General features: G+C 48.7%; 2 protein-coding genes across 4 annotated transcripts in view; both read left to right on the forward strand.

The window, feature by feature from the left end:
* The window catches only part of LOC149453451 (NACHT, LRR and PYD domains-containing protein 3-like), a 34,527-nt gene extending 30,258 nt beyond the window's left edge, over positions 1 to 4,269 (forward strand). Inside the window, exon 13 of the mRNA XM_089688199.1 lies at positions 1,579 to 4,269. Within this exon, the coding sequence (XP_089544325.1) occupies positions 1,579 to 1,642 (64 nt within the window). The 3' untranslated portion in view covers positions 1,643 to 4,269. The remainder of the gene's footprint in view (positions 1 to 1,578) is intronic.
* The window catches only part of LOC149453441 (uncharacterized), a 283,142-nt gene that overhangs the window by 247,102 nt on the left and 21,840 nt on the right, over positions 1 to 14,200 (forward strand). The window contains exon 1 of one of the 3 annotated variants that reach the window (XM_089688376.1): positions 13,175 to 13,217. The exons of 1 other annotated variant lie outside the window; for it this stretch is intronic. The gene's annotated coding sequence lies outside the window, so the exon portion shown is untranslated. Of the gene's footprint in view, positions 1 to 13,174; positions 13,218 to 14,200 lie in introns of those variants that run through there. One more of the 3 variants, XM_089688377.1, reaches the window with a different exon arrangement.

A 14,200-nucleotide genomic window follows, 5' to 3' on the forward strand; every position in this document is an offset into this window, starting at 1 on the left:
CCTAGTTCGGTGCCTAGCAGTCTGTGAAAGTGTAGCCTTTCTCACCTAGGCCAGGATAACTCAGCTGTCCTAAGAGAATTGGAGACTCACTGTCCCAGAAGCTTTAACATTTCACACCTCGTAAGGAGATAAGGCAGCTCTCCCAGGAATTGAAAGAATTGTAACCTCATAAAACCTAGCTCAGCGTAGGTGGCAGGATCAGATAACTTCTGGTAAAATCAGTTTTTCCCCTATGTTTCATATCTTGAAATATGGAAGACTTACATAAAAACCAGGCACCTCGTCAGAAGGTCAATGCGCAGACAAACATGTTGATGGGTCACTCGTCCACCTCAGATCATCAGGGAAGCCAAAACATAGAACTCGTACACTGTGTAACGTACAATTTCATAATTCATTTCTACATGATCCTTAGACTTATCTGCATAATAAAATACCCGCGGAGACAGTGTCGCTTGTGCAGCTGGGAAGTTATAGGCCAGAATATGATTTATGAAAGATGCTGGTTCTAATTTTGGGTTCCGCCTGCCAATCCCTCCCTAAACAGAGTATTGGTCAGCTACTCAGAGCCAGCCCCCTGCTGGGGGACTTTAAAAAAACAGGCTAGCAGGCCTAAAGAAGTAAGTTGAAGACATCTCCTATCTTTCCATCGTAACATATGGAGATCAAATCCCACTTCTGCTCTGCAACTTGGATCTGCTGACCCAGGACTTTGGCAAGTAATTTAACTCTTCCCTTTCTCTCTGATATCTCTTTGCTGTGCTATGGTTCTTTGTGTGTATATATATAATATATCTTAGTTACATCTTTTTTTTCTGTAAATATTTTTATTGCACCCTGTTTGACCTTTTAGTAATAAATCTTCCTTTCTGAAAGTGTTGAACTGTTTCTATAGCTTTTAATTGCAATTTAAGAATCCCTGCCTTTAAAGAGACGCTACTGTTTGTTTAACCCTCTGTATAAAAGACCTGTGTTATGACCGTTTTATACAGACGATTATATCAACCATTATAGTGTCCTAGCTGAAGCCGAGTTTCCTCTTTCTCTGTACCAAAAAGGAGGTGGTGGCAGTGAATGGTTAATTGCGTGATTAACCTGACCCAGTAACAAGCGCATTCAGGCTGCAGGCACAGATTGTAGTCCATTAGCTGGAAAATCGCTGTGCAGGGTGCAGCTGGGTGTGGCATTGTCACATCGCGATTTCCGATTGGCCAGTCCTTCGGTCACGAGTTTGGTGAGAAGGTCTGGGTTCTGACGCCGCGATCGTGACATAGTGGAGTCCATACCTTGATGTGTCAGTAATGTTTAGGTAAGAAAAGGGTAACTTACTCAATATTGGGTGGGAGGTCATGAAGTTATTCGCTGACTGATTGGTGATGTGTGTATATATCAACAGATGTAGGAGCTGGTCACCTCTGCTGGCCACCTGGGCAAATACTGCACAGGAGCTGTGCGGGAGAAATAATATAGTGAGATTTTCCCTGGTGATTCCCATTACTCCCCTGATATGAAATATGTGAGAAGGGTGTCTTTATAGTAAAGGGGAAAAAAATGACGAATACATCTTTTTATTTTCAGGTTCTGGAGGAATAAACCAGGCAACACGCAGACCGTTGTCTCTCCCAAAACCTCATCACATTGAACGTTTTTATGGGATATTTGAAAACATTTGGACTTTTAACATTTCTATGAGACGTGGCTAAAGCTTGCATTCCCTTGTGTTGGAGGTCTGTGCACCCACCTACGAGGTCCCTTTGGTTTACTAAAGTCAATGAGCTGCGAGACATGGAGGACCTCACAGCTTCTTTGTATGATAGGGGTGAAATGTTTTGAGACACCTGGAGACCGTGGCAATACTTTGGCTATACTGATTCTAATCTCCAGGCCTGTTTTGTTTGGTTCTCCGTGGCCGCCGGATGGGAGAGCCGACCCACTCTATTCTGCTGTTCCTTCCTCTGTTGGTCTCTTCTGGATTTCATATTTTTCTTTTCTGTGTTCCGGTTTCTTGTCCGGATTTCTCCCGTCTCGGTTTTCATTTCCTTGTTACTCCTCTCTTTTGTTTCTTTTTCTTTATTTTTCTCAGTTTCCTTTTTCTTCTGTTTCCTTTTTTCCACACCCTGTTCTTCTTCCTATTCTGACTCCCCTGTGTATCCATAGTCTTCCTCGCTGGTTTCTCAATCTGCAGGGACTTCTATATCAGAAATGCTTCTCTGTCTGCTACCTGAGATCTCTCTGTGGGACCTCCTGTCCCATTTTCTGAGATTTCAGGATGCCTTGGTTTCCCATATTTATTTTATTTATTTCAGGTACTTACATAGCACTGTCAATTTACACAGCACTTTTATATATATATATATATATATATATATATATATATATATATATATATATTGTACATTCACTTCAGTCCCTAACTCTTCAGGGTTGTACAATCTAAGGTCCCTAACTCACATTCATACATACACATACCAGGGACAATTTAGACAGGATCCAATTAACCTAACAGCATGTCTTTGGAGTGTGAGAGGAAACTGGAGTACCCAGAGGAAACCCACACAGACACAGGGAGAACATGCAAACTCCAGGCAGGTGGTGCTGTGGTTGGGATTTGAACCGACACCCAGTGCTGCCAGGCGGAAGTACTAACCATTTAGCCACTGTGCTGCCCACATGGCTAGTTGCTTGTGATTAGACCTTTGCCTTCTTAGCCACTCCGGGGCCGTACTGTGTCCACGTAACTGCTTGCTTTATTATGATTTATTATGTTGTTACCTATTTTGGTTTACACCATAATGCTACTCATTTACTTGTCTATTTGTTATACTTGGCTCATTTTATTGCCATGTGTTTAGTAGCTTCTGTGTACCTTATATTGTATGGTTTTTGGCTACCTAACCAGAAAAATGTACAAATAAAAGAATTATAAAAAAAAATTTCTATGGACATTTGATACTTTTGTAAAATATTAGGCAGCAACGTCAACACAATGGCTGAGCTGTGTACTGGGTACCTGAGTCTGCATGGAGTTTGTTCCTGCCCTTTCTGTTAGAGTAGGGGTAGGCAACCTGCGGCTCTCTAGCTGTTGTGGAACTACATTTCCCATGAGGCATTGCAACATTACAAAACTGACAGTTACAGCTATGACTTGCAGAGGCATGATGGAACTTGTAGTCCTGCAACAGCTGGAGAGCCGCAGGTTGTCTACCCCTGTGTTAGGGGTTTCCTTAAAGTGATCCAGTCTACACTCACAACCTAAAAGCATACTGGTTGGTTCACATGTTATTGCTTGGCTCCATGATATATTATACTGTAAGTACCAATCATATTGGCCTTTTGTGGGAACCCCATTAGAATTGAGTCTTGGAGTCTGAGGACTACTTTTTATGGATGGGTTTTATTTGTGTCCATATAGCACATATTTTTAAATCTGTTAAATGAATTGGTCCTCCCCGCAAATAGGTGACTATGGTTCTCCATCTCTGCGACTGTGGTTATGTCGTGAATTTTGAAATAAACAGAGATATATTCCAGTTCTCTCTGTGGAAGCAGGCTTTGACCTGTGAAACGTGTCAGTCATATATATATCAAAGAGTTCTATACATTACATTCTCCTTATTTGCTCTATGTTACAATAAGTAATGGCATATGTTCTAGAGAGCATATTTAAGCTCAGTTTTTGAAATACAATTATGTATTTTAATATTGTACACGTTATTACTTTTTATATTTGTTTGATTTTTTGTTGGTATGGTACCTAAAAGGTCCCAGTAGCTATTCTGGTTAGGGTTTTTGAGTTTTTCAGTGTCTCTATAATAAGGGAGGTGGTATCAGTAAAGCCCAGTGACAAGGTAGAGACCGTTATCTATATGGGTCTCCTTCCCCTCTTTTTCTATATCGCTGTTATTTCCTACACTGGCCCCAGGGGGAATGCATTGTACATAACTGTGGTGGGGTGTCCTCTGGTTCCTGGAATGATGTGAAATAGTGATTTCTGTACAGCACTGTGGTATATATCAGAGCTATATAAATGTATAATAATAATAGTGTGTGACTGTGGAGGGGCATTAGAGTGCAAGCTCTTCTGATACAGAGACTGATGGGACTGCCTAAGTGTTCTTTATACAGCGCTACAGAATATGCTGGAGCTGTATAACTGTATAATACTAATAGTATGTGACCGTGGTAAGCTCCTCTGGTGCAAAGAATGAAGCAGCTTGGTGTGTCAGAACTATACGAATGAATAAAATAAATACTGACTCTGGATTTGCATCAGATGTAATAGAGGTATTTGATGACATTGAGGTAGGTAGTATGAGCTGCACAGAGCTGTGTGGAAGAAGGATTTGTACTACACAAAGTTTAGGTTATGGGGCCACCCTGGGCAGGAAGTTCACCCTTGCCTTTGCTCTGTTTCCCTCACGAGACTAAGGGGTCTAGGTATAAAAAAATAATTGGACGAATGTCACAGGCATTCATCTAGTCTTCAGGAATTCTGAAAATATTTTGCTTAAATTAGAACTTCAAACTACCCGTGCCCTTGTATCACATGCTGGTCTTGTACTTTTGAAGGACTTTGATGGATCTCTTGAAACTCCACTTCAGTCATTGTGTCCTTCTTCCACGTACCAGCCCTGTGGCTGCTGAAGGACTTTGAAGGATCTCTACAGACTCTTAAACTCCACTCCAGTCACTGTATCCTTCAACCACATACCAGTCCTGTGGCTGCTGAATGACTCTGCTCTATCTCTGAAGATTTCGAGACTCCACTTCAGTCATTGTGTCCTTCAACCACATACCAGTCCTGTGGCTGCTGAACGACTCTGCTCTATTGCTCTATCTCTGAAGATTTCAAGACTCCACTTCATTGTGTCCTTCAACCACATACCAGTCCTGTGGCTGCTGAACGACTCTGCTCTATCTCTGAAGATTCCGAGACTCCACTTCAGTAATTGTGTCCTTCTACCACATACCAGTCCTGTGGCTGCTGAATGACTCTGCTCTATCTCTGAAGATTCCGAGACTCCACTTCAGTAATTGTGTCCTTCTACCACATACCAGTCCTATGGCTGCTGAAGGTCTTTGTTGGAGCTCTGGAGATTCCAAGGCCCCATTCAGACATTGTGACCTTCTACCACATACCAGTCCTGTGGCTGCTGGGGGACTTTGTTGGATCTCTGAAGATTCCGAGACCCCACTTCAGGCATTGTGTCCCTCTACCACATACTAGTCATTTGCTGCTACTCTATCTTTGTAGACGTGGTCAGTCGGGGAAAGAAGAGACACATGAACTTATCTATGAAGGTTTCTTCTTAACTGTAAGTGCTGTAGATATCAACACATCTGCTGACCATGTGAACCAGTGCGACCTAAAATTCAAAGTGGTGGCATCTGCAGAGGGCACCTGGTTCAGATCCCTAACTGCTTTCTTAATCTACCAAATGAGCGTCATCACACTGTGCTTACCAGAACAGCCTTATGTTACTGCACTTTAATCATTCTATTGAGATCTGGTGTGTATGGACAACGAATACTAGAGAACCTGACTGTGAATGTGATTGGTTAACGCCAAGTCCATTATTTGATGATAACACCTAAAGTCATGTATGTACATTTCAAGGATTACAGCAAACCTCATTGCAGAGTCTTACCTGCTTTTGTTCCAGAGGCACTGATGATCCCCTTGCTAGGTGTGTGTGCCACATCAAGCACTGTCATGGGAAAAGCTGCAGTTCAGCTTAACTTTACATCCCCTCCCCTTCCCTGTTTTGGAGGATGGCGGTCATTTAACCCTAAGCTCTGTGCAGGTTTCTGAATGTGATGTCAGTTGTTCATGGATGTGTTTGGGAGAAACAGTTACCATGTTTGCTGAGGTGAGAGACAAATGAGTAAATCTGGAGGGCACCGATCAAAGGATACTGAGTGGAAATGCAGAGCACTTGAGGGAATTGGAGGCACTGATGGTAATGGGGGGCACTAAGTGGAATTAGGACTTGGCAGAATGGTTGACACTGAGGGAGATTGAAGGCATACTAAGATAAATCAGGGTGCAATGAGAAGGATTGGAATTGGAAGTGCTGAGGAGATATGGGGGGGGACTGAGGGTAATGGGGACCCTGAGAATTGGGCACATGGACAGTAATAGAGGACACTGAGGGATACTGGGAGCATGGAAGGTAAAGTGGGATACTGAATGAGATTGGGTGATACTAAGGGGAATTGGGGAATGCTGAGGAGAAATTCGGGCACATATGGGAATTGGGGGGGAAATTAAGAGGATTGGGGGTCACTAAGGGTAATTAGCAGGAGCTTTTTGAGAAGGATTAGGGAATTTTAAGGGGGTTGGGTTGGCACCTAGAGAGAATTGGGGGGGCACTAAAAAAGATTGGGGGGCACTGAGGGGAATTGGTAACATTTAAGGGAACTGAGGGTACTCAGTGGCATAGATAGTAATGGGGGACACTGAGAGTAATTAGGGACACATAGAAAAATCAGGGGACACAGAGGATAATGGGGACATTGAGGAAAATTGAAGGCACTGAGTGGAATTTGGGGACATTGAGGGGATTTGGAGGGGGGGGGGGCAGTTAAGGAGAATGGTGGCACAGGCGGTAGGATAACTAAGGGTTTTGTTTGAGAAAGATTGGTGGAACACTTAGGGTGTTGGAGTGACACTGAGGGAAACTGGGGTCACCAAAAGGATTGGGGGGCACTGGGGGTCCTGAAGGGAATTATGGACAAATAGAGAAATTATGGGGCACAGAGGATAGTGGGGGACACTAAGGGGAATTAGAGGCACTGAGTGGAATTTTGGGACACTGAGGGGAATTAGGGGGCAGTAAAGGGCGTTGGTGGCACCAAGGGTAATTAGGGGGTGTTGTTTGATAGGGATTGGGGGAACACTGAGGGGGATGTGGTGACACTGAGTGGAATGGGGTCACTGAATGGATTGGGGGACACTGAGAGAAACTGAGGGCCTCAGCGGAATTGCTGGCATAGATGGTAATGGGGGGCACTGAGAGAAATTTGGGACACATAGAGAAATCAGGGGGAATTTGGGGGCCAGTTAAAGGGGTTGATGGCACAGGTAGCAGGGTAAATAGGGGTTGTTTGAGAAGGATTGGTGCGTGCAGGGGAACTGGTGGCATAGATGGTAATGGGGGGGCACTGAGAGGAATTAGGGACACAGAGAAATCAGGGGGCACAGAGGATAATGAGGGACACCGAGGGGAATTGGAGGCACTGAGTGGAATTTTGTGACACTGAGGGGAATAGGGGGGCAGTTAAGGGGGTTGGTGCACTGAGGGTAATTAAGGGGTGTTGTTTGAGAGGGACTGGGGAAAATCTGAGGGGGTTGGGATGACACTGAAAGGAATGGGGGGCACTGGGGGCAATTGAGGTGCATGCAGGGGAATTGGTGGCACAGATAGTAATGGGGGGCACAGAAAGGAATTAGGGAGACATTGAGAAATCAGGGGGCATAGAGGATAATGGGGGACACTGAGGGGAACTTGAGGCACTGAGTAGAATTTTGGGAAACTGAGGGGAATTGGGGGGGCAGTAAAGGGGGTTGGTGGTACTGAGGGTAATTAGAGGGTGTTGTTTGAGAAGGATTGGGGTGAAACTGAGGGAAACTTGGGGTCACTGAGGATCGGGGGGCACTGGGGGACACGGTTGGGAATTGAGGGCATAGAATGTAATGGGGGACACTGGGAGAAATCAGGGGTCACTAAGGATAATAGGGGACGCTGAGGGGAACTGGGAGGCACTGTTTGAGAGGGATTGAGGGAACACTGGGGGGGTTGGGGTGACAGTGAGGGGCATGGATAATGGAGGACACTTCTAGGAATTTGGGGACACTTACAAGAATTGGAGGTCCCTAAGGAAAACTGGGGTACAGAGGATAATGAGGGACACTGAGAAGAATTGGGGGAACTAAGAATAATAGCAGGCAGACAGCAGCAGCAGCCAAGCAACGCTCCTGAGACCACCGCAGGCAGACAGCAACCAACGACGCAAAAGGCTCCAAGGACCACCTGGGGAAACCCGCACGGCAGCAGCACCACCACCTAGGCAGCCGCGGTCTGCACGACAGCACCACCACCCGCACGGCCACCACCACCAGAACGGATAAGCCGCCACCACCAGAACGGCTCCCCTGCTCCTCACCGTGTGCCACACAGCCGCCCCCTGTGCCCCGCCACCACGCAGCCCCAAGCCCCATCACGCGAGCCTGCCACGCGGCTTACAGCACCCACAGGCGCCGGACCCTACCGCTCCCACTGACGCCGGACCCTATAGCACCCAGAAGCGCTGGCCGACAGCACCTACAAGCGCCGGCCCACAGAACCTTCAAGCGCCGGCCGACAATACCCATGGACGCCGTTCCCTACTGCACCTACCGACGCCTAACCTATTGTCAGGGATGCGGGTGTGACCAGAAGTGTTTGGACTGACACAGGGAAACGCAAGCTTCAGATATGGTATAAATAAGACAATTTATTAAGACTAACAATACAAATATAAACGCAGTGCACCAAACCCCAAGCTAACACAAATACATACAACAAGGTGAAACAAACCCAAACCTAAACTGATAAAGATACACAGGTACATACACATATAGAGCACAACGTAGTCAGGCAGGCCGGGTGGATAACTATCGGGCAGGTAGGTACAGGAGGAGCAGGCGGAGAGAATGGTCAGGGTCACAAGCCAGGGATCAAACAGGAGAAGTCAGCAGAGGTCAGGATCAAGCAGGGTCAGCAACAAGTCAGGCAGGAACAGGAATGCAGGTAACAAGGTACAGGGGCCCATGGAAAAACACACACCAAGGCACAGACTGCAGGTCTGGCCATCCCTTAAATACACCTGCAATCAGCCCCAGGTGATGGCTAATTGCTGAAGTGAACCTCTGGTTGTTGAGAGCACCCGCTGGCCAGCCCTGGTACTGCAGCCCACAAGGCAGGTGAGTCCCACCACTATTGGCAAGTCCATTCCTGACACCTATAGACGTCGGTCTCCAGACGCCGGGCCCTACAGCACCTCCAAATGCCGGGCCTTACAACACCTCCAGACGCCGCGCCCCACAGCACCTCCAGACGCCGCACCCTACAGCACCTCCAGACGCCGTGCCCTACAGCACCTCCAGACGCCGTGCCCTACAGCACGTCCAGACGCCGTACCCCACAGCACCTCCAGACGCCGTACCCCACAGCACCTCCAGACGCCGTGCCCTACAGCACCTCCAGACGCCGTGCCCTACAGCACCTGCAGACGCCGTGCCCTACATCACCTCCAGACGCCGTGCCCTACAGCACCTGCAGACGCCGTGCCCTACATCACCTCCAGACGCTGGCCTACAGCACACACAGACTGCCGTGACTAGCCAACAGCAGGCCCAGCTGCCCACCACTTTCCCTCCCCTCTCACTGATGAACTCCTCCGCCACTGCGCGATAGACTCTGCGCATCTGTACGCCCTGATGTAAAACTTTTCACCTCCCAACTACTCACCCTCTTTATATGCCACCTGTACTCCTCCTCCTCGTACTCCTCTCCTCCATTCACAAAATCTCCTCCCTCTACGCCCCTACCCCCCCAAAACAACTTTACATCGGACCCTCACTACTTCCCTCTCCCCACTACGGTTCTCACCACCTCCTCCTGATACTCCACTCTCCCATTACGTTCTCCGTCTCCCCGTCCTCTAACTCCCCCCCCCCAAACCTTCACCAGCCGTAACCTCCGCAACCTGAACCCAACCCCTCTCCACTCTGCAGCTGACTGTCTGTACGACAGTATCCTTCCACTGTCATGCCCTGACCTGGCTACTGCTGCATACAACAACACGCTATCAGCTGCCCTAGACTCCTTAGCACCCCTAACCACACGTAGCATTAAACCCCGACCGCTTCAACCCTGGCAGAACGACCACACTAAAAATCTTAAACGACACTTTCGTGCACTGGAACGATTATGGCGCAAAACCAATTCCCCCCCGAGCATTCTCCCTCTACAAATCTTCCTTCCTCACCTACACCTCCTCCCTCCACGCCGCCAAACAAGCCTACTTCGTAACCCTCATCAACACCCTCTCCTCCTGTCCTCGCTGGCTCTTCTCCACCTTCAACTCCCTACTCTCCCCCCCCCACCCAGTACCTCACTCACCTCCCACAAGATTGCCATTCACTTCCAAAATAAGATTGACGCAATCTGCAAGAACATTGCCAATGCTTCACCTACCTCCCCACCTAGCCTCCCTCCCACCATAACCCCTCCAACTCTCCCCTCCTCTGACCTCGCAACCGCCCTGCCCCCCACCACACTTAACATCCTGCACAATATAACCTCCCAAACACTCCGCTCCTTCAGCCTTGTCATCACTGAGGAGGTCACCAAGGTCTTCTCAGAAGCCCACCTTACCACTTGCCCCCTTGACCCTGTCCCCAGACAACACCTCCGGGCACCCTCTCCCTCCATCCTACACTCCCTCACCCACATCTTCAATCTCTCCCTCTCTACTGGCGCATTCCCCTCCCCCCTAAAGCACGCGCACATCACCCCCATACTCAAAAAACCCTCCCTGGACCCCACTGACCTGAACAACCTTAGACCCATCTCCCTGCTGCCATTCGCTTCCAAGCTCCTTGAGCGCTTAGTCTACAATCACCTAAGCACCCACCTCACTGACAACAACCTCCTCGATCCACTACAGTCTGGCTTCCGTCCCCTACACTCCACCGAAACCGCCCTACTCAAAATCACTAATGACCTGCTAACCGCCAAAGCTAATGGCCACTACTCAGTCCTCCTTCTCCTTGACGTCTCCATGGCCTTCGACACAGTTGACCACCCCCTCCTCCTTGATAAACTACACTCCCTCGGCATCAGAGATTCTGTTCTCTCCTGGCTCTCCTCCTATACCTCCCAACGCTCCTTCAGCGTTACCTAATGCTACCACCTCCCCCTCTCTGTTGGGGTCCCCGAAGGCTCTGTCCTCAGGCCCATTCTCTTCTCCGTCTACACCAACTCCGTTGGCAAACTGATACACTCCCACGGCTTCAACTATCACCTCTACGCCGATGACACGCAAATTTACCTCTCCACCCCTCAACTCACCCCTTTAGTCTCCACCCGTATTACCCACCTGCTGAACGACATATCAGATTGGATGTTGCTCCACTTCCTCAAACTGAACCTTTCCAAAACCGAGCTCCTAATTTTCCCCCCAGCCCGCGCCCCCCCACCCTCTCCATCACAACCAACAACGCCACCATCTGTCCCACCCCGCAAGCCAAAGTCCTAGGTGTCACTCTAGATTCAAACCTGTCCTTCCAACCCCATGTCCAATCGTTAACAAGCTCATGCAGGCTCCACCTCCGCAACATCTCCAAAATACGTACGTTCCTAACCCCAGACACTACTAAACAACTCCCTTACTATCTCACGCCTGGACTACTGCAACTCCCTTCTCACCGGCCTACCTCATCACAGACTATCCCCGCTTCAGTCTATCCTGAATTCAGCGGCCAGACTCATCCACCTTACCAACCGCTCCTCTTCTGCCACCCCCCTCTGTCATTCCCTCCATTGGCTCCCGATTGCCCAACGCATCAAATTCAAACTACTAACACTGACATACAAAGCCATTCATAACGTTGCCCCAAACTACCTCACCGACCTGATACCCAAATACCACCCAACCCGTAATCTTCGCTCCTCACAAGACCTCCTACTTTCTAGCTCCGTGGTCTCCACCTCCCATGCCCAACTGCAGGACTTCTCCAGGACCTCCCCCATCCTCTGGAACTCACTACCCCAATCCATCAGACTGTCACCTTCCCTCCTCACCTTTAGGCGCACCCTGAAAACCCATCTCTTCAGGGAAGCCTACCCCACCCTCACCTAACTGCCGATCTTCTCCACTCCATCCCCCACATCCACTTCCTCCTGTGCCACTATCCCCTCCCTCCTAGATTGTAAGCTCGAAAGAGCAGGGCCCTTGAACCCCTCGTGTATTGTTTGCTGCTGTATTGTCTCATGTACTGTCTCCCACTATAATGTACAGTGCTGAGCAAACCTGTTTGGTGCTATATAAATACTGTATAATAATAATAATAGGGAGCACTTAGGGGAACTGGGAGGCATTGTTTGAGAGGTATTGGGGTGACACTAAGGGGAATTCGGGGACACTTAGAGGAACTGGAGGTCCCTAAGGATAACTGAGGTGTAGATGATATTGGGGTGCACTGAGGGGAATTGGGGACATGGATAATGGGGGGCACTGAGGGGAATTGGGGACATGAATGGGGGGCACTGAGGGGAATAGGGACATGCATAACAGAGGGCACTGAGGGGAATTGGGGACATGAATAAAGGGGGGTGAAGGGAATTGGGGACATGGATAATGGGGGGCACTGAGGGGGATGGGAACATGGATAATGGGGGGCAATGAGGGGAATTGGGGACATGGATAACGGGGGCATTGAGAGGAATTGGGGACATGGATAATGGGGGGCACTGAGGGGGATGGGAACTTGGATAATGGGGGGGCATTGAGGGGAATTGGGGACATGGATAATGGGGGGCACTGAGGTGAATGGGGACATGGATAATGGGGGGCATTGAGGGGAATTGGGGACATGGATAAAGGGGGGCACTGAGGTGAATGGGGACATGGATAATGGGGGGCACTGAGGGGGATGGGAACATGGATAATGGGGGGCATTGGGGACATAAATAATGGGGGGCACTGAGGTGAATGGGAACATGGATAATGGGGGGATTGAGGGGAATTGGGGACATGGATAATGGGGGCATTGAGGGGAATTGGGGACATGGATAATGGAGGGGAATTGGAGGCACTGAGTGGAATTTAAGGAGACTGAGAGGAGTTGGGGGGGCAGTTAAGGGGGTTGGAAGCACTGAGGGTCATTATAGGGCCATGTTTGATGGGATGGCTGTGGCAGGATTTCCAGGCAAAAGAGTGAAATGAACGTTCGATCCTCTCTCTCCACCACACACTCCTCTCAGAAAAGCCCGCTATTTTCATCACAGCAGCCGCACTGCGTCACGGAAGCACCTCCCATCCTTCAGATGCTGGAACGCAGAACCCGGAAGTCCCGTCCTGATCCGGCTGGAACGCACGCACCGGAAGTGCCCATTGAGAAGCCGGAAGTGGGCTGTGTGCAGGGCGGACATGGCTGGTCCTGGCAGCAGGTAATGTTCATTGTCATGTCAGAGGGTGTCACAGAGCTGGGCAGGGGGCGGGGTAAGAATGATTAGGGGAGGAGTCCATGAAGTGTGTCATTATCTAAATAATTTATTAATGCAATTCAGGGTCACGGTAACAGCTTCTTGTTTCCATGGTTCCTGGTGTCTGTCATCACTGCCCTCATAGACACGCCTCCACCTTAAATGGCCAATCATGATGCCTCAGCGCTGTCATGTGGTTGTCAGGGGGGCGTACCTAGCTAGATGCTAATAGTGACTTTTAAAAAGTCAGTGCATGGGTTAGATTTGGGGGAGTGGGGTGGGGGGACACTGATGTCCGTAGAAGGTGTCTGCTATTAGACAAGTGAGGGTTCAGAACCTTCCCCAGTACACAATAAAAAATAACTGTCCCCCTGTACATGATAAAAATAACCGTCCCCTGTACACGATGGAAATAACCGTCCCCTGTACGCGATAGAAATAACCGTCCCCCGTACACGATGGAAATAACCGCCCCCTGTACATGAGAAAAATAATCGTCCCCCGTACACGAGAAAAATAACCGTCCCCTGTACATGATAAAAATAACCGTCCCCTGTACACGATGGAAATAACCGTCCCCTGTATACGATGGAAATAACCATCCCCCGTACACGATGGAAATAACCGTCCCCCGTATATGAGAAAAATAATCGTCCCCCGTACGTGAGAAAAATAACCTTCCCCTGTACGTGATAAAAATAACCGTCCCCTGTACACGATGGAAATAACCGTCCCCTGTATACGATGGAAATAACCATCCCCCGTACACAATGGAAATAACCATCCCCCGTACACGAGAAAAATAATCGCCCCCCGTACGCGAGAAAAATAACCTTCCCCTGTACACAATAAAAATAACCGTCCCCTGTACACAATGGAAATAACCGTCCCCTGTACACGAGGGAAATAACAGTCCCCTGTACACGATGGAAATAACCGTCCCCCCG

Source organism: Staurois parvus, unplaced genomic scaffold (genome assembly GCF_062004578.1).
Source record: "Staurois parvus isolate SC_StPar_1 unplaced genomic scaffold, SC_StPar_1.0 ptg000449l, whole genome shotgun sequence".
NCBI lineage: Eukaryota > Metazoa > Chordata > Amphibia > Anura > Ranidae > Staurois > Staurois parvus.